The sequence below is a fragment of the Candoia aspera genome, chromosome 4 (genome assembly GCF_035149785.1).
Source record: "Candoia aspera isolate rCanAsp1 chromosome 4, rCanAsp1.hap2, whole genome shotgun sequence".
Classification (NCBI taxonomy): domain Eukaryota; kingdom Metazoa; phylum Chordata; class Lepidosauria; order Squamata; family Boidae; genus Candoia; species Candoia aspera.
Genome location: NC_086156.1, coordinates 85799625 through 85820942, shown reverse-complemented (window position 1 = coordinate 85820942; position 21318 = coordinate 85799625). Strand labels below are relative to the sequence as shown.

At 37.8% G+C, this 21318-nt stretch overlaps 1 protein-coding gene across 1 annotated transcript in view; it reads left to right on the top strand.

Annotated features, from left to right (window-relative positions):
- Window positions 1-21318, top strand: part of LASP1 (LIM and SH3 protein 1) — a 41452-nt gene that overhangs the window by 737 nt on the left and 19397 nt on the right. Inside the window, exons 2-3 of the mRNA XM_063300879.1 lie at window positions 6560-6654; window positions 19240-19324. Of these exons, the coding sequence (XP_063156949.1) occupies window positions 6560-6654; window positions 19240-19324 (180 nt within the window). The remainder of the gene's footprint in view (window positions 1-6559; window positions 6655-19239; window positions 19325-21318) is intronic.

Below are 21318 nucleotides of genomic sequence, written 5' to 3'. Positions count from 1 at the left end.
TGGGAGGGTAAGGTACAAGGTGGCCTGAACAAAAGGCGGGCGGGGAAAAGGAGGGGACGGGGGACGGTCGGCCGAGGGAACCTAGCGCTTGCTAGGTGTGGAGCTGAAGCAGGCTGTCTGGGTGTGGAGTAGCAGGTTTCCTGGTTGGGGGTGAATTACATGTGCTTTTTGCGAGTGCCCTTACAGGGCCATTATTGCAACTTAAAAAGCTTAAAAGGTTCGGAGGAGGGAATATAAAGTGTGAGATATCACCTGTAGAATGGGGGTTGATGACAAACTGAAAGCTTCATACTTTGGAGGAGGGTGGGTAGAGGGGGCAGCTGTTAAGGTTCAGATTCTCTGTCTCGTGGGTTATACAGAAAGGAAGGCAATTTTGGAACCTTCTAGGAGAAAGTATGAAGAGGATTTGAGGAGCCTGCTGATCTCTAGCGACAGGTGTGCCTTACTGCGGGTAGACCTGGACAGAAAGTATGAAATGTATTCAACAGTTATGTTGTTGGAACTGTAGTTTAGGGAGGATGGGGTAGTAAAAAGAAGTGGTAAGATTCATCTGTTCAGCTTCTCAGAATTGTGGATTAAGTTGACAGCAGTTGGAATTGAGATACATTGAATAAAGACAGTGTGGATTTAGGGGGCAAATGGAGGAAAGAGCAGTGTCAATGTGTGCTTTTAACAGGGCAAGCTATTGTTATGTACTTAATGCTTCTGGCCTTTGAATAGTGGTTATAAATGTAGCATCTATAAGGTAAAAGCTTCTCACTTTTTCTTTTTGTGGTAATGTAAGTTCAATAAAATAGATAGATAGATAGATAGATAAATAATGCAGACAGCCAAAACTAAGGCTCATAAATAGCTTCATTCTGTTTCTTCTTACTTTTTCTTAATGTTCTGTTAGGTTGCATAGAAAGGAATTTTGCTTTTTAACAGTATTTTTACCAAATCACCTGTTCAGTTTTTTTTAAAATAGAGGGATTACAATATGCTTTTCTCAAATAATTTCCATCAAACAGAAGTAACCAAAAACTGTATAGAACAGCTGAATTTGATGTTGGATGCATTCCAGTTTTGATTTAGGTCAAAATACAGGCATTTGAGCCACGTTGTCAGTTGCTTGTTTAAGCAAATGCCATGACTTCTAGATTGTTTTCCTGAGTGTTTTAAAAGTGGCCTTAAATGAAGCCACTGTCAAGAGAAGCTTTCTACCACTTTTTTCCCCACAGTTACAAAACAGCTTTGTGTATCAACTAAAATGAAAATGAACAAATGAGCCATCATCTGCTCTACATTAGATTCTATTCCCTTGCCACCTCCCTTCAGACTGATTGTTCTGCAGTGTCTTAGGGTTTATAAGAATAGATCTTTAAAAGATTGACTTCCTCTTTTTGCTGTTTAAAAGAGAGAAACTGAGTCAAGTACTGTACGGGCATGCTTATAACTACATGCATCATGTTTGTAACTACAGAGCCTTATATGTCATGCTCATCCTATCAGACACTGGCTTTAAAAAGGTTTAGACTTTTTAGATTGGTAGATGATGTGGCAACTTTGTTTCCCTATATACTCTGCCTTTGTTAAGGGGCGGAGATAACACTAAGCTGCAGCTATTAATTAGATACTTTTGAGACAGTGATGGAGCTAAATCTTAATGAGGTTTCTGTTAGATTTTCTGATGTAAAGATGGCAAAGGTAGGGAACCTGTCCCACTCTCCCTTCCCTATTTGAATACTCCCAGTATCTGTCAGATTGGGGTGCTAGCTGAAACTACTGGAAGTTGTATTCTAGAAGAACTTGGAAGACCACAGGTTCACCACTTTTGCAATAGAGCTCCCTTAAATAGTTTACATTCACAAACTGTTCTAGTGCTAACTGGTAATTAGAAGTGAATTTGTATTTTGTGGAAGAAATTTAGTGGCAACTAAGAGGAGGAAGGGATTTGTGGCAGTTTCACAAATGAAGTTTTTCCACTGCACTGTGCAGTAATATTTTTTCTATTTATAATAGAAGCACATATGAAATCTCCTGTGTGAATTTGCCATATGCTAATAGATTTGTGGGACTCAACCTGAGCATTACATTTAGAATCACTGTTTTTTAAAGCTCTGTGTTGGTATGAAGAGAATGCAAAAACTATGGCATAAAAACATATGTCCAAAGTCCAGACTGTGTTTGATTTAAAAGCAGTGGGACAGATACTGAAATTAAAGGTTCATTTCTATATAATATTTATTTATCTTTTAAATGGTTAGGGCTGTTCATTCTTCAACAATTATGGGTGGCTTGCAGGGATTAAAACCAGAAAAACAATACAATAATATATTAAAACAGCAAATAAAATATGGTCATGCTAGGGGGAGAGAAATTTATCAACATTTATACCATGGACATACATCTTCTGTAGTAGGATCATACCTCCCCCAGTATAGAGCCTGGGAAAAGAGCCAGGTCTTCAGGGCTTTTTTGAATGACAGTAGGATCAGGGCTTTGGGAGTAATTCCCTTCCAAAAGGCAGGTGCTGCAACTGAGAAGACACCCTTCCTTGGTCCCATAAGATAACACTGCTTAATAGGTGGGACCAAGCATGCCTACCCTGTCATCTTACAGGATGGGCAGAAAGATTGGAGAAAGAAGGTTCCCCCAAATATTTGAGCCTTATTATTATTATAATTTTGTCCTGCCTTTTTTATAGATAGCTCAAGGTGGCAAACATGTCTAATACTCCTGCCTATTTTTCTCACAACAACAACCCTGTGAGGTGGGTTGGGCTGAGAGAGAGCGTGACTGGCCCAAAGTCACCCAGCTGGCTTTCATGCCTAAGGCAGGACTAGAACTCTCAGTCTCCTGGTTTCTAGCCAGAACCTTCACCACTACACCACACTGGCTCTCCATGCCATGTAGGGCTTTATAGATGACAAGCAACACCTTGAATTGCACCTGAGAGCCCTCTAGTAATTATATGGAATCCCTAACAGGTGGTGTTAGTTGAGATTCTTTGTAACTTAATGGGTATCCTTGATATATGGACCATTGTTCTGCTAATTTTCCAAATAGTGCCTCATGTAAGTTGCATTTCCTGGTAAGTTACATGTTTTTTAAGTAAAGCTCCATACCGAAGCAAGATGTGAACATCTCAAATTTATCTGCATTGAAAGTTATAAAATGGCATGTTAGCTCCTACATTTTTGTTCAGACACAAGAAAGTGGTTGAAGAAATAGTTGTGACAGTCTATACCATGTATTGTTTGTGCTCTTCCCATCTTGTATATGGAAAATGAAATTGAAAAACATTTACTGAATAAATACAGTAGCTGTATTTGAGTACTTGTTTTTTAATTTTCAAATTTCAGATAGCCATTTGTTAAGCCACACTGGCTGCTATTTAATTATGTTATAGGATAAGTATTCTATAGAACTACTATGTGAGTTTTGTTTGCATGAAACATTATTGAATACAGAACTTGGATATATTGTTGTGCCTAGCGTCTGTACTGATTTACAAAGGTATGCAAAGATGTTCCCTCTCATCTCTAAAACTGGGTTTTCACTGCATACTGGACTGCAAATTAGCCAACCACATTTCAACTTACTATGTGTAAAACTCCAGTATTCAATACTCAGTATTCAATCTATTATGTGAAAATTGGGTTAATTAAATAATAATGGGTAAACATGTCATGTTTGTTTGTTTGTTTAATAAATTTATATGGCTGCCCAACTCAAACACAGTGATTCTGGGCAGCTTACAAAATTAAAATCCACAATATAAAAAACCCATCGACCCCCCCACAGTGGCTACAAACACAATCAAATCAGCCACTTGATTGGCTCCATCTCAACCTGGGGTCCCCAGACCTGCTGACAGAACCACGTCTTCAGGGCCTTTCAAAAAAATATCAAGGTGGCAGCCAAGCTAATCTCCAGGGGAATGATGTTTCACAGGGAGGGAGCCACCATGGAGAAGGACCTATTTTGTGGTCCCACTAGATGAACTTTCCTCAAAGAAGGGACCTGTAACATACCCTGCCTTCCTGCTCTGGTGGGCTGGGTAGAATTACATAGCTGTGTAATCATGTGTGATAGTTTTTTAGCTCTACTTTCTGTAGGGCAGTAGCTGTATTTTCTACAGTGGCCATATTCAGTCTTTTAATAGTCCTACATTAAAGTATATATCCTTGGTCCCCCTTCATCTTAACTACTTTTAGAACAGTTGAAGATTTTTAAAATATTGGGAACTTGAAATATGGTTATCAATTTGAAGCAAATGTTGGTGTGAACCTGGCCTATGTTATACTATTTTTTAGGTTGGGAAGATTGTTGTATGAAAAATGTTTTTGCCCTATTTTATTGGTAGCTACAGTGTTTTGCTACATATTAAGAAGGATGAATCACTTCTTGTCTGATGACCATAGTCAAATTAGCAATGTATGTTTGAGATGAAATTTGCAAACTCTCTAAATTGTGTACATCATGGAGATGGGAAGGCTCTGGTTTTGAAGAGCTGTTTCAAACTTTCAGCAGCCCTGCATTTGTTTGGTGACTGAAAACTTGCAGTTATATATGGTTATATATTAAAGGGGTCTCGATTTTGGTTATGTCAAAGGTTCAGTAACAGCTAAAAATATAAAAATGAACTGCTGCATGAGGAACTGGCTTTCAGCCACAAATGAAGGTGCAAATCTGTTGCTCTGGGCAATAAAATGAAACAGACTTCTTCTCTTCTAATACTGATGAGTCATTACATGCTCTTGTCATCTGGGTTGTGGCTGTATTTAAAAACTGGGTGTGGTGAATTCCCATATTATTAGCTGGCTCCAGGATACTTTGCAATTATCACTGATTGTGGGTGTTCATAAGAGTAGCAAATCTAGCTATTGTTCTTGATCATTAAATAGTAGTGTAACAATTGCTGCTTGATAATCTTGTTTAGAAAGCTGCTGTTTTGTACTTGACAGATTCCATCTAATAGTTTAGTTTCTTTCATCAATAAAGAGGTCCATCTGGGTACATGTACACCTTGAGAAACTTGGATTTTACTTCACATGTTATCTGATAGTTTTTGTAGAATTCTGAAAGAATAAAATGTGTTACTTTTAACCTACACAAAAGCAAAGTTAGAGTATGTAGGCAGTCCAACAAACCAAATCTTTATGAAGATTTTGATGGGTAAATTTAAGATTCTACTCCAATTCTCCCCCCCCCCATGCTGGAGAGGGATTATCAAGAAAAATGGCCACAAATTATAAGTAATAAATACAATCAGCCCATTTTGACATCAAATGGAACACTTGAAAAATGGAAACAGATTAATTCTACATTATTACTGGATAATGTTATATAAAATACATCAATAAGTGGTCTAAGGCACATACCACCTTGGATATTTCTCATTTGCTACTTCCTTTCTCTTAATCCTGAAAAGACTACCCTAACAGTTCAATGTGGATATGGCAGGTGGGGAATGAACAGAAAGGACTATCCTAAATACCCTCTTCCATATCTAGTACTTTGTTCTATGGGCATCTTAGAATTTAGTACTGTTTTTGAATCATTTATCTTCTGGATAACTCATAGCTATTTTCTGTAAAATTGTTGGAGAAAGCTGAGGATGTTTTGCATTTTAAAAAATCATATATTCATCTTACCCCTATCATGTATTGTTTACTGTATGTGCACTGTCTCCCATAATGCCCCTCATATTTCTGTCCTTATGGTATTAATGATGTACCCCTCTCAGAATCTCTGAAAACAATCTGTAGGATTTTCATAGCATTTAAGACCAAAGGAGTGACTAAGATGCTTAGTTTTCACATTGTGGTTTAATATAATTTCAAGTTAGGCAGTTAAGCAAAAAATACTACTTTTACAACATGAGCTCTCCTGTTCATCTTGTGAATGTGAATATATGTTCTTTCCACTGCCAGAATAGTTGCAGGTCTAGTAGTACCTATTCTCAGTTTGGAAATTTCTGTTCCTATTTCAAATGACATAAAATCTTCCACCTATAAATGCTCATGTGAATTAAAACTGCTCTTAGTCTTGCATGACGAGCTAGCTATCTTTCAAACCAGATGGGAAACGTGGTTTCCTCAGAATATCAGGACATTATTTCTGGAGTAAGGTCACATAAAGTAACTTCCTCTTTGGGAGGTTTGGGGGTGGGTCTTCAGTCAGACGGTAAATACTTATGTTTCTGTATTCCAGTGTAATACAACTCGGTTAGAGTTAGAAAGTTTTAATAGTTACAAGCTAGTTGTTTTGGAACTTACTACTTTTTTCACTAACTAAATATAAAGGAATATTTGTCCTGGTCTTGTTTGGTTTGTGCTTACATTTGAGCAACAGAAAGTTCTTACAGTGAGCATCTGTCTAAAAAGTCCTTCAGGAATGTATGACTGGTACAGTGGATTATTCTAAAAGTAGTTCTGTACTAGAACTCCCTTAAATATTCCTACTAGAAACATGAATGATTGTTTCCTTTAGATATAAATTCTGTAGCTAGGAGGAATTAACCCACTAGCAATATACAGTAGTGAACTAATGCTTGTTTCTTATATTCCCCTAGTACTGGCATAAAGCATGTTTCCATTGCGAAGTCTGCAAGATGACCCTCAACATGAAAAACTACAAGGGCTATGAGAAGAAGCCATACTGCAATGCGTAAGTATGCTTTTCAGAACTTTGCCCTCATAATTCTAGAGACGTGTAGGTCAAAGGTATTTTCTAAGGAACTATGTGTGTATGGATCTTATTTGAGAACTTGAACTTCCTTTGCTGATAAGTAACATGAAGAAAGAAGCTGACTAAAGAATGCACCTATTCTTAATCCTGCATAGTGCATTTTTAGTTTTCCAAATCTGTAATGAAGTGTGTCAAGAATTTTTTTTTCGTGGGAAATGTGAAATTAATGGCAATAAGATATTAAGTGACAGTGACATCAACATAACGTGACCTTTGCCAGAGATAAATACTGGCAAGTTTGAGTAATACAGTAGTCCTTGACTTACGACCATTCATTTAGTGACCATTCGAAGTTATGATGGTGCTGAAAAGGTGACTTTCAACTGGTCCTTGCACTTCTGACCATCTCAGCATCCCTGTGGTCACACAATCACAATCTGGGAGCTTGGCAACCGACTTGCACAACAGTTGCATGTCCTGCAGTCACCTGATTGCCATTCGTGACCTTCCCAGCCAGGTTCTGACAAGCGGAGTCAATGGGGGAGCCAGCAGGAGGTTGCAACTCTCAGTCACATGATGTCTCACTTAATGACTGGGTGATTCACTTAACGACTGTGGCAAAGGTCGTAAAATTGGGCGTGGTCACCTGGTGCCTCACTTAATGACCAAACCACTTAATGATGAATTTTCCAGTCCCTATTGTGGTCATAAGTTGAGGACTACCTGTTCGTGACAGAATAGCAAGGAGAGTTTGTGGATTCACTAAGAACAAAGATTCAAGAATAGTTCCTGAGCAATAATCCTGTGGAAAAACTTGGAGAGATGTTTCTAGACTGAGGAAAATCTGAGATAAAGCAGAGTGGTGATCACCGAAGGAAGAACAGCAACAAGATGGACATCTTTAAACATGCTTTGGAAAGTAGTGAAGAACCAAATATAAGGAAGTACAGCAAGGGAAATTTTAGTCATAGCAGTAGGAACCAGAAAGTTTTGTGAGAGAGAGCCTTATTATTGAAGAGAAAAACAGAACAAGTTACAGTTAGAACTTTTAAATGAAGAGTATAAGCAGAAATATGTAGCATGAAAAATATAGCTGCTAACTCCAGGCAATCATGCAAATTGTAGTTACTATTTCCCCAGATCTTGGTCTTCTAGAGGCGCTGTTTGTTTATTTGGGTTTATTTGGTCAGAACTGGCGTAACATCTTTAAATGTATTTTGAGGATAAATAGGTGAAAAGGTGTTCTGGATGGTGCTAAGCCAGTGTTCCAAGTACTCTGAAATAGCCTTTGGAAATTGACTTGGAAGCACTGCTTTCTTCTTTTCTTTATTTATTATCCCGCCTTTATTATTTTCATAAATAACTCGAGGTGGCAAACATACGAAATACTCCTCTCTCCTCTTATTTTCCCCACAACAACATCTATGGTATATTACACATAATAAAGGCTCCTTGGTAAGAGTATTTCACCTGGCAATAGATATTGTTAGTTGGTTCCCTAAATAAACTTCTTGTACTGTAATCTAGTCCAGGATGATAAATTTGAAATTTAATATTAGGAGAGGCTTTCTGTTTATATCACTATTACAAATATAACACATTGTAATTTCAGTAAGTGAAGCATGGGTAATGTATACATACTGATTTGCTGCATAAATGAAAACATAGTGAGATAATTATTAAAAAGTGGAAGACAAATTTAAGAAATAGATTAGAAAACCATAATTAGCTGTGGTGAATTTTCAGAAATTCATATAAAGCCTTAGGAAATGTTTGCCTGAAATCACTGGACCACCTCTGCTATTTGGCTTCCTTTAAACAGAAAGAGGAATAAGAAAAAAAAAAAAATTTAGTATTAGCTTCGGTGCGGCTGTTTTCAAAGTAACAGAGAAAGTAGCTGTCCTCTACTAGTAGTATACTTTACATTCATAGCTGTGTGTGTTGCAGGGTGCGGAATGTTCCAGACTGGGGATGGCCATTCCGAATACTTCACCACTTGTACAACAAAATAAAATAAATGCGTGTCCAATGTGTGACAAAATGGGATATTTTATTCCAAATTGTTTTGAGTGTTCCAACATGCCACAATTAGATTGTGCTTTCTAATTTCCTCAAGCCATGGCAATGTGGTGAGTGTGTTAGCCAGTAAAATGGCACTCACAGGTTCCATTTCTGCTGCTGTTGGCTGGCGCTGACTGAAGGAAGGGAGTCTTAGGTAAGAGAATTTCACTAGGCGAATAAATTAATTACTATTTGCCCAGTAAGTAGATTGAATCCTGGTTTTATTTTTATTTTTTATTTTTTGGGGGGTCTGTGAAGTCAGGGTTAAGGGTTTGTGCTATAATACTGTTATCCTTTATATGTATTTCAAATTCAAATATTTCAACTCCATAGGAGGAGAAAAGAAGGTTCTTTTTAACTGAAAAGATGCACTGAATTGGTGCCGCCACTACAGTTTTTGGTTTACTCAGCTGGTACTTATGGTAGAAACTTAACATTATTGTGCAAAATGCGAATGTTTCCACATGCTACCAGTGCTAGTATATCAGACTAGATCATGGGCACTTCTCTAGCCAGAGATCCAAAAACTGGAAATCCATCAAATGCATTATCTCCATAGGATACCATGCTGACTCTGTAAAATGAAACCATCTGCAAGCAGTGCTGCGACTAGCCAACAATAGCCAATGAAATCCAAATATGGCATCTGTGGTGGTCTAGGCACATTTGCAGAATAGATCTAGTTTGCCACCCATACAAGCTACTCTGTAGAACGTGATCCCATGGGTTGGAAAATTCAGTGCAAGACACCAAGGAAAACCTGGATAAGGCAAACTAACTGATCTAGCCCATTGCAGGCTGGATTGAGTCAAGCCAAAATAACAGCAATGGACAAAGTCCTTTGGCAAAGCATTATATCAAATGCCTGTGGCTCTTTAGCACCCAGCTGGCATATCAGTTGCAAAATTGTAACCAGCTAATTGTGTGCTAGGGAGGTAAAGTTCAAGTATATGTCATAGGTTCTTTTTCAAGTAGGTTGCCCATGCAGAAGTGTATACTGTATTGTGCCTAACCCTTTCAGATAAGTTTTTGAATTTAACAGCCTAACTCTATGCTGCTTTGTATTTCATTGAGTTTTGCAGCCAGGTCACCAAACACAGAAAGAATGCACTGTGCAGGTATATAAACTAATAGTCAGAGAGTGTATTTTTGCTGTTACTGTATTGTTCTGGGTCTGTGTGTAGAGGTAAATCCATTGCTGTTATTTCTTTAAGACTCCATTCTGTGCTGTTCGGGCATGTCGCAAAAAAGTATGCTTAATTGTTGTTCCCGTTATTGCCCATTTCATCTCATGGGTAGACTACTATAACATGCTTTATGTAGGGCTGTCCTAGCTTCTGACCACCCAGAAACTATAACTACTGTAGTGCAAAATGTAATGGCATGAATTTTAACTGGGGCAACCTGTTGTTGCTATGTAATGCAAATACTTCAGGAACTGTATTGGATCCTGGCTTGTTTCTAGGCGCAGTTCAAGGTGCTGGTGATCATCTTTAAGGTTTGTTTGGGGTCTGACTGTCTCTGAGATTGCTTGCTCCAAATAGAATCTGCCTGCCCAAGGTGTTGCCTGCTTGTTGAGAGTTCTTATTCCCCTCAGGGTGTAACCAGAGGGGCTCAGAGAGAAGTGAGCACTCTCTGCAGGACCTCCCCTCTTGTGGAATATCCTCCTGCCAGATGGAAGAATTGCACCCTCACTTCTAACACTCAATAAGCTAGTAAAGGCCAGGCCAGGCTTTTTTAAAGGCACTTTTGGGGCTAAGATGAGAATGGATGAGCTTGGAATGTATTTGGTTGTCTGGTGATATAAAGTATCATGGTCTTATTGTAATATTATAATTACCAATTATAACTTTATTTTTGCTACATTGATAATTTTGTTTACTGTATTGTTATATATTGCATGTTGCTGCTTATAAACTACTTAGAATCTGGTGACTGAAACAACATGACGCCGTTTAAAATTAATTAATGTTCCAGTGGAACATTTCTAAACGAGGCTGCTTTGTTCTGGTCTCAGAACAAAACATTTTTATGTGAGATACTCTTTGCTTCAGAATTATAAACCCCTTATGACTAGACTTTCTTTAATCAGGTGACAAACCAATTCCAACCCACGTGAATAGGAAAGTATGGATAACAATAGTTGGCCTCTGTGAAAAACAATAGATTGGAATTAATGGAATTATCCTATTTTAGCCTAGGAACAGGCAGACTTTACAGACTACTTTGTTTTTCCACTAGAACCCTAGCAACCATTAAGTGGACACAAGTGTGAAATTGTGGCTTATGTAGGTGGACAGTTGCAGAACAACAGGCCTCTGAGCATATGCTCATCTCATTTATTTTCAGTAGTAGAACTGAAGCATCTACATAAACCATATCCCTTATTTACTGCAGTCTAATTTAGAAGGGAAAACACGCTTTTTATTTTGGAGTTGGAAACCTTTGCTTTATCTATTGAATTATCTTACATATCTACAATATCTGTAGATTCTGCTCTACTTTCTGCTGCCTATGCCTCAGACTACACTTGTGTTTAAAATGTTCTTTGCTGAAACTGCAGAATTCTGTAGAACCTCAAATGCTAGTTTTAGTATAAAGAATGTGAAATAGATTACGGCACAGTCCCAATATATTCACAGTTTGACATAATATTGTGGGGGTGGACTGCAACTATGTTCAGTGTTGCTTACAAGGCTCTCTTTTCTAAACAGCCTCCATAAAATCTGGAGTTGAACAATGAATGTCCTATCTATTTTGGGGGATTGAGGAAGAAAAATGGCTATGTTTATACTGGCAGGAGCAAGTGTGCTTCTTCAAACATGCTTAACACAGACTTTCCTCTGTCCATGCTCTGGCTTTCTGCCCAATTGTAAGTTTATTTCTCAGTGAGAGCAATATGATGAAAGCTGTGCTTCCTCTCTGCTGTCATGGTGCCATATAGTAATCTGAACATAACTTTCCAATGGAAGCTGTTGCTGTTTATGCCCTCTGAGTCTTTTCCTCTTCAGTGTAGTGGGGTGAATGGGGTACATTTGCTCTGATCTCAAGGATTTACTTTGTAGTCTCTTCTGTTGATAATGCATCTGAAAATGAATTAGGCTGATTTTAAATTGGCGTATGCTATTGTGGTTAAAATTAAAATGGAGCTAATGTGAATAATGTATACCTTTATAATCTTGATACCTATCTTCAAATATTTGAAGGACTGTCAGGTAGAAGATGGGAGAAAATTGTTCAGGGCTGTTACAGAAGATAGGACAAGAAACAGTGGGTTTAAGTTGGAAGTAATTGGACATTGAGCAACATTTCCTAATGTTAAAGTTATTACACAGTGGAACAGATTCTGTCAGTAGACAGGCTTTCTTTTGCTGGAGATGCTTAAACAGAGACTGGGTGGCCATCTGTCAGGATACTATAATAGTGGATTACTATATTGGCAGGGAGTTGGACTAGATCAGTGGGTCTAGAGAGGTTTTTCTATTTTACAGGAGATTTTTTTTTTATTTAATAAATTCGGTGGCACACCATGATGGTAATAATTTTCTTAATTTTCAACTCAGGAGATTTTTTGTTGCAGACTTCACTGTCAAGGTCTCTAGGCTGGTCCTCGTGTGGTACTCTGGTGATTTGAGTTTGGATTGCTGAACTTGATGATCTCCTAGGTCTCTTCAGACCCTTACAAATGGAAAAGGTTGGGTTTATTAGCATTAATCAGTAAATTAAACTCTTGAAACTGAAATAGACAGTTCTATTTCCAAACTGCAAAAAGTGGGTACTAATATTGATTAAGGTTATTTGAATAGGTGATAGATTGAAGAGGATGTCTTGCATGTATCCCATTGAGCCAGGTCTCTTTATTTCTTGAAATGATGTAGTAGCTGGCAGGAAGTGAGTAACCTAGTTGTATAGCTATTTCCTCTGCCCTCCCTCAGCCTGGGAGGAAGACACACTGTTCCTTTTTGCAAGACAGCTGCTTTAAAACAGTAAAATGTATTTTGTTATTATTGGGATCTGTAGTGATAGAACAGTGCTCTTGGCTGATTAGAGCTGTATGTTTTTTTTCTAGCATTCTAGGAAGAAATATGTGTGTGTGTGTATGTGTTTGTGTGTATGTATGTGTTTGTAGGTGGGATGGGATGTATTCTGCTTCACTGTGAAACAACTAGGATGGTGTTCCTTTAAATTATGAATTTGGCCTTTATATGCAGCTGGGAAGGATAGTGTGCAGGGGAGTTGAATGTTGTAGAAGTCTGGAGAAGCATAAGATCAGAACCATTTTAGACAGGGGAGAATAATGCTTAATGTTTTATTGCCAAATGTTGTTCATTGATACATATAGCAGTTTTGTCTGTTAATGAATAGCACTGCTTTTTTATTTGTCTCCTTGTTGCTTCATTGCTACAATAGGTGACCTTTTTGTACTGCTGTTTATCTATCATATTTCTTTACCACCCATCTCATATTGCAACAACTCTGGGTGGTTTACAAGTAAAATTAGACATAAAGTATTAAAATATTGTTAAAAATATAGTATAAAATATAAATACACATAAATATAAAAACATACAATATAAAGTCCATGATGGTGGAATAACAGTGTTTATAATACTATTCTGGCTCCGAGTTTGCCCCAGAAACTACTAGTAGTAATTTCTACTAGTATAACTGGAAAAGACCATATTTTTGATAAATGAAGAATTTGCTTTGATCCATATATATTGAGAAGCCATAATGTACCTGTTAGTTTTTGGCTGATGTCTAAATGAAACTAAATGGTTTCTTTTCTGAGACTATTTGCACTTTTAAAAAATGAAAAATTATTGCAGGTCTTGGGATTGTATTTACAATGGGACCTTCCTCTTTCTCCCTCCCTCTGTCCCATTGAACACTTGTCTATGAACTTCAGATTCTGCCTCAGATACAATTTTTTGTTTAAGTGCTTTTTTTCTCAGTATTCTGAGTTACAAGGAAGCTTCTCATTACAATAGAAAACTTGAGTCCATTTCTTCTTGTGTGAAAGATAAAAGGAAAGCCATGGAGAAAAATCAGTTTTTCCAAAAACCAGATAAAGGAGAGGGGAAGAGAATTTTTTCTTTTTCTTCCCCTTCTCTTGGCCTTCACATTTTCAGATGTAAATATATTTTCATAACTTAGCTGTATAATATCAACAGCTGCAAATCACTCTTCTCCTTCCTCCTCCAGTTGTTATGAAGTATCAGGGAGAGAAATCAGTGGAGACTGAAAATAGCAATCTACTAAGCAACGAGAGAGAGCCAGTTTGGTGTAATGGTTAAAGGTACTGGGCTAGAAACTGGGAGACCGTGAGTTCTAGTCTCCCCTCAGGCATGAAAGCCAGCTGGGTGACTTTGGGCCAGCCATAGGAAGAAGGCAGTGGCAAACCACTTCCAAATTGTTGCCAAGACAACAGCATGATGTCCAGGCAGTCGTCATGAGACAAGATTGTCTCAAAGCCCGCCCCCCGCCAAAAAGGCAAGGAGAAGATGGAATGAGGAGGGATTTTGAGAAAATTATAAATATGGAAGTTGGGAGTAATGCTTCTTGATGTACACAGAAATGCTATGAAGCAGAATAATTGTAATTGCTTGTGTGAACAGAGGTCAATTAACATTAAAAGCTTTAACTGCAATAAATTTACTGTGTCTGAATTAATGGGTATATGAGAACTTTCTGCTGCTTGTATTTGTACCAACAAGAAAATGGAATGGAGGAATTGAGATCTGTCCTCTGCACCAGATTCTTTTTTTGTTTCTTGCTTCATAGCTGTTGCAGTAGTAATATAAATTTCCAGGGCTGGCTCTGCTAAGATAATTTTGTCTGGGCCTCTTATGAAGTATGCCACTCTGTTCAGATGCACAGGCTCCTGATCAGTTTTAGTCTAATTGCTAATGTTAGTGCTTGAATATCCATGCTTCATTTGAGAAGCCAAAACAATGGAAAAATTATGAAAAAAATGTAGATTTCATTTAGGCTGCTAGACGATCACTGGCAGTCTTCTGACTGCTAAATATCAGCTTGCTTTGTGTCAAGCTTTGATTTAAATAGTGACCTCTAGCCTAGTTCTACTAAATGGGTAATTTGAATATCAGCCATGTGTATGGGTCTCTATGGATCCATCTTTTGGAGAAATATGAGTTAGTGTCTTTATCAGATGCCCTTTTTTATTCCTTGCAGATAGGGTATATGCAAGAAATTAAAGTTTGAAGTGTCAGTATGTTTCTGGTATAGAATTAATTAATAAAATAGAAAATTAAATTCAGACATGGACAGTTTGTATTTCAAATTCAAATCACTTTGCTGCATTGAATGGGAGAGATTTCTTCTGCTTTGTGTTGCAAATAATTTTTAAAAGAAAATAGCTGGTATTGGCATTAATTGTGCTAGGAAAATAAGATACAGCACCTTCTCCAAAGTTGCATTCCCCACCTCTTCAAAATTTTAACATTTTCTTTTGGAGAGCCTTTGTGACTTAAAATCCTTGCTTGACTGTTTCTGCATCAAGGCCAGTACTGGAACCTTCATCTTGAACATTGAATATGGTTGTCATGACAAACTAAGGAGCTGTTTCTGCATAAGATCTTGAAACATATGTACTGTAAAGGAATAAATGTGTCAGTAAGCCTGTCCATAATTGGTAGCTTTGAAACGTTTGAAAAGTGTTCTGAAGGGATATTAGGCAACTCTCTTTCATAGATTCTGTGTTCATCTGCAGGTAGGTAATAATTATACTTTCTTAGGCAGTTAACTGTCCTGATTAACTCAAGATCAGCTCCCAGAACTCAATCCGAATAAACAATTGAAATGTGTGTATTGGTTCTCCTATATCTCCTCCAATTTTGAGCACAACAGATAAATGAACATACTGGTGATTTTCAAGCATGAACCTATTGATGGTATTGGGATAGCTCTTGTTGGTAGAAGATTTAGCTAGGCTGCTTCGCCACACAGTTGATTATTAGTTTGGTGCATGAACTTAGAATTATACCACCTGGTCTGAAAATGGCTCTGTGGCTTAGACAATCTCTCAGTATCTTAGATTTTTTTAACTTAGAATATTATTAGTTACAGTATGTATTGTAGTAACTTTACAACTGGTACCAGAAAATAATCACCCCTTTAACATCTATTAGACACACACTAGTATTGCATAGCTCTAGTATTTCTCTCCTGTAGTTAGCCAGCAATGGGGGAAAATGAAGAAATCCGTCACATGGAAAAGGTCTAGTAGAAATATTAGGAGGATGGAAAATAGACTTCTGGCTATCATTTTGGCAGTAGCTGCAAGATTTGCATTACAGTATATCAAATTTGGCCCAAGGGTAGTTTGAGCAGAGAGAATGATTTGGATTCAAAATGGCGGATTTTACATGGTCCTGTTATTCAAGGGTTACAGTTAATTCCCCACAATCGCTTCATATTGCAGAATTGCCTTGAGAGAGCTTAAGAACAGCTTTTTTATGGTCCTGTAAACTAGAACCAGAGTATTTGATTTGGCTATATAATAGATTAAATACATTGCCATATAGGCATTCTGGTTATATAAATGTAATATAGAATATTGAATAATGTGGGTTATTCTGAATTGGACTGAGGGCCCTTTTTGATTGTGAGCACAGATATTGGAGCTATAACATCCTCTCTTAACTACTCTTAACTTACTGTAGTCTCAGACTTGGGGTGGAGAGGTTCTTTAAACTAGTAAGCTGCTTCCTATTGAGAGTGCTGGTGAAATACAAGTGAATTGTCAGGCAGATCTTTACAATAAGATAGACGCTGCATTTTTTTCCCTCAGAAGGATGATCATCTTCATTTTCTTTTCAAGGATATGACCTTTGTAGATTATATTTCAATATCTATTAGTTGCCTCAGTTCATTTTCTGCCCTCTGTCTCTCTGATTTTTTTAAATATTTAAGGCATTGACCTAATGATCTTACTGGTGGCCCTTTCAGATTCTATTATTAGTTGCACAGCAGTGTACCACAACTCTTGTAAAATTGTACATGGGAGATAGCTCTTTCTTGGAGGCAGTAATAAAGGCACAGATTTTAGACTTTCTGGCTTATTGTACATTTATGACGAGGAGAGAAGAATACTGAGAGCATAATGTTACTTTACTGAATATATCTAAGCATAGTCTCATTTTTGCTGTGCTTTCAGGGTAGTTAACTCTGTTTTTAACCTTGAATTTCTTGTGTTTCTGCTACATTGTTTTCACTGCTGCTCCTCACTGCTTGTGCCTAGTGGCTTATCTTTGTGTGTTATCAGTAGAGAATCATATTGAGTAGAAGATTTAGACCAGGGAGACCTGTGAAAAAATAATGAATATCACTTCAAAATTTGTCTGAACTTAGAGCAGTATTTTCAGGTAGATCATTACTTTAGAGCCAGTATGGAACTGAGGCTGCACAAGAATTGTGCAGAGATGGAATTCAAAAGCAATTCCTGTTGCCACATCCAGTGTTGTTGTGTTAAGACCAATTGTAAACACAATATGCAGTGAAAATAACACTAATGCAGAATTCTACATATCCAGTGCATATGATCCTATGCATCATGAGAGACTTGCGATCCCAACGAGACCTGTTTGGAATCAGTTCTGATTGGAGCAGCCTGTAAGCCCTATAAAAAATAAAGAAGTACATACTGAAGTCAGCTATTTCCTTAGAACAAAGAATTTAAAAGTGGAGGTTCTCCAGTGAATGGAGACTAATTCTTCCAGGCAGAATACAGAGCTTTTCACAGGCCAAGAAAGCAAAAGGTAGCCCATAGAAGGGGGGACTTAAAGCTCTACTGCTTCACTGTTTGGTCTAAGGACAGTAGAGATTATTCCTAAGACGTGATGATACTATACTGAAAAAAACCAGCAGGCATTTTTTCCACTGGTTTAACCACAAAGTGGTTATTAATTTTTTTTTCAAGTTTTATCTCATTCTTTGTCATTCATGGGTAAATCGAATAAAATATACTTTCATTTTTACATTTGTTGTAAAACATACATTTGAAGACAGGATGGGTTAGCAAGAAAATTGGAAATGGTAATGGGGAGATGATGGAAAGATAGGGGGTAGGTGAGGCGGCAGGAAGATACTGGGAAGATGGAAAGTACGTCAGAACTGGTTGTTGCCTAATAACTGGAAAAGAAAGTTCAAATTTTGCACAAAGATAGTACGAACTCTGTTACACAAAAATATGCACATATATAGATACTTGCTTGTTTTGCTAGAAATATGGCTAAAACTGCTGCTTCCTTGCCACTGGAATTTTGTTCATTTATTCTTTAATTAATTAAGCCAGGATTTGTTTTCAAGCTTGGCCTTATAGCAATGAGTTAGAAGTTTGATTTTTTTTTTTTTAAAAAAATGGAAAGTGATTCTACATCAAATAATTTTATTGTGTTTGTGGGCATATTTTTCTGACCTATTTGATTGCCTGCATTGCGTTAGTCATAAGAACATCTTTTTTTATTTATTTGTATACTCACCACAGTGTTTAATTGCCCATTAGTACATGTGTAAACTTAATAACTTGCTAATTTTCTCCAAATCGCTGTTGCTACAAGCTACCTCTGTTCATGGTGCTTACATGCACACATTTTAGCACTGATTATAGGTGATAGACAGACAGACAAACAGATTGATTCTGCATGACAGCATGTTGTGGCTTGATATAGGTAGATAGACAGGCAGGACCTGAGGTGCAGACTGTGCAGAGAGGCTCAGAGACAGTACAACATGCAGTGGCAGGATGTAAGATGCAGGCAGGAACAGCATACACTGAATGGCAGAACCAAGTAGCTGGCATTGTGTACAGGAACATCAGTGAGTATATGGGCTAGACCCTCCCAAGTCCAGATGGGAGATTCCACAGGAAGTTGTGGAGAATAACAGGACTAAGATCCTGTGGGACTTCCAGATCCAGATGGAGAGGCAGGTACTGGCCAGTCAACCAAACATTGTGGCAATAGACAAGGACCAGAAGATGGCGGTGGTGATAGATGTAGTGGTGCCAAGTGACAGCAACATCAGGAAGAAGGAGTATGAGAAGCTGGAGAAGTATCAGGGCCTGAAAGAGGAACTACAGAGGATGTGGAAAGTGAAGGCCAAAGTGGTTCCAGTGGTGGTAGGGGCACTTGGGGCTTTGACCCCCAAGCTGGGAGAGTGGCTCCAACAGATCCTAGGAGCAACATCAGAGCTCTCTGTCCAGAAGAGTGCAGTGCTAGGAACAGCTAAGATACTGCGCAGAACCCTCAAACTCCCAGGCCTCTGGTAGAAGACCTGAGCTTGAGGAAGACACATACCGCCCATAGGGGTGAGAAGGGATTTTTTATATAAAGGCCCACAGTTGTTCAGAAGCCAAAAATTAATACAACATAAAAAGGGGAGTAGTTGGTACAGCTTCTCATACTCCTTCTTAGTTCTTTATTGGCCAATTCAGATTAAGGTTAGACACTAATAATTCAGTCTTATTTATTTCTTTTGCAGACATTATCCAAAGCAGTCCTTCACCATGGTGGCAGACACTCCAGAGAACCTGCGCCTTAAGCAGCAGAGTGAACTTCAGAGTCAAGTAAGGCTTTTAATTGTTTGTTCTCATCCTGTCAGTTGCTGTATTTTATCAATTGCATTCTTTATATTATTAGCCTTTACCAAACAATACTCAAAGAGGATTTTAGTTAAGAAGTCAACTTTTAAAAATAAAACATGGCTTAGTGCTTAAAAAACAAAGCTTCTAAAATGTTTCCAAAGGAAAGGAAATTAACAGAACTGAAATAAAAAATTAGCTGATCACTCTACAAGCAGATAACAGTTATAATACAACAATGAGGGACAGTATCTCAAAACTAGCTTAGGAATCTAGAGAATGAAAGTCAGTACAGTTTTAAAAGTCCTTGTGTACTTACTAAGGGTGGGACAGATGAAAGCAAGCTATAAAACATGTGGCAAATAGTTAAATGAATTTATGAAGAAGCGTGGTGATGTGCGCAGAGATAAAGGAGCATAGGGTAATGGGATGAAGAAGATTCTTGACATGAAACGGGAACTGCTAACTACTTCCACTATTTAACTTTGAGGACTGTACCTTGTGGATTCTCAAGAGTAGGTGTAATTGAAGCTCTGGCTCCACCAGACCTTTGCCTGAATCTCGTTGATAAAGGTGTAGAGTCAAAGACAAAACTAGATAAAGGATTATAAAGCTCTTTGCATGCTAGGAATGCTAGAGAATATTATATGCATTTGAAAGCAGAAGTAAGGTCCTTATAGTGTTAATAAAATCAGATTTTATTCCTAAACCCTCATGCAAAAGTTATCTGGATGTTGCTCAGCATTAAGTCTTAGCAGACCAAACCATCTGTGTCAGACATTCTTTTGCAATAAAGATAAGAATGTATGTTGAAATCTGCATATCAAAAAGAAATAGCCTGGTGACATTTTAAAGGCTAATAGAATGTTGCTCTCCTGCTTATCAACTTTACTGTAGATATTTGGGGGAATTGTTGCCTTCCTTTGTTAAGTACAAGTAGCTGTCTCATACTGGACTAACTGCCAACATACTTAGTTAAGATTTTTCCAGACCTCCCACTTAAAGGTCATACCATAACCTGGTGTGTTCTGGGTGCCAGGTAGAGCTTTCTCACAAAACCCTCACTTCTTCCTTTATATTGTGTGCTAATGTTGAGTGACCTTTGGTCAGTGAAGAGGAGGAAGGAGAAGTTACAAAGCAAATGAATTTGGTAAACATTTCTTTTTCCAATGGGTTGAGTCATGCAGCAACAGAAGGATATTCTGGAAGATCCAAGAAGATGCCACTACATCACTAAAGTGCTCCTTTATATAGGTCATAGTTACTTCACTTCTCCTTGTCTTGTTTGATCAAGCCTCAATACTATTTCCATTAATAATGTTCTCTGATTTGAAACAGCATTTAGAAGTGGCTGGCCACGGAATTTGTAATCATAGGCTTGTAAATATGCATATCCCTATATGCTCTATTTTTGTAATATCTCTTTGGTATAAAACTCCCTTATTTTCCCCTGTCTCTGCACCTCCCCCCACCACCACTTTGCCCATTCTAAAGGTAAGCCTAGACCTCTAAACTGAAACTCAGTAAATCATTAGACAAAGGCATTGATGGGAACACTGCTTTAAGCTTGTGATTATACCTTGAATTTTGAGAGCATTCTAGTAGATGCTCTCTACTAGCACAAATACAGTGACACAGTGAGCATTGCAAGTCAGAAAACACCTATTTACCAGAAACCTCCCCTGATGTTCCCTGTCACCCCTGGCTGGCTTTTGATTATTTTTTTTCCATGGAATGTGGACATGCTTCTGAACATAGCACTGAGATGCAGTCATCCAGTATTTTTATTTTTGAAGCATACAGTACATAAGTAGGACATGAAGGCAGGTCAAAACAGTGAGTAAAGCCCTCTGTCTCTGTGTTCCTTATCCCTGTGCTAACTAAATGAGTATGGTTTTATCATAGTTCAGCTATGTTATTCATCAATTACTTCTCTCCAGTTCTTCCTTCTTTAAATGTACCATCTATTCGTACTTGAT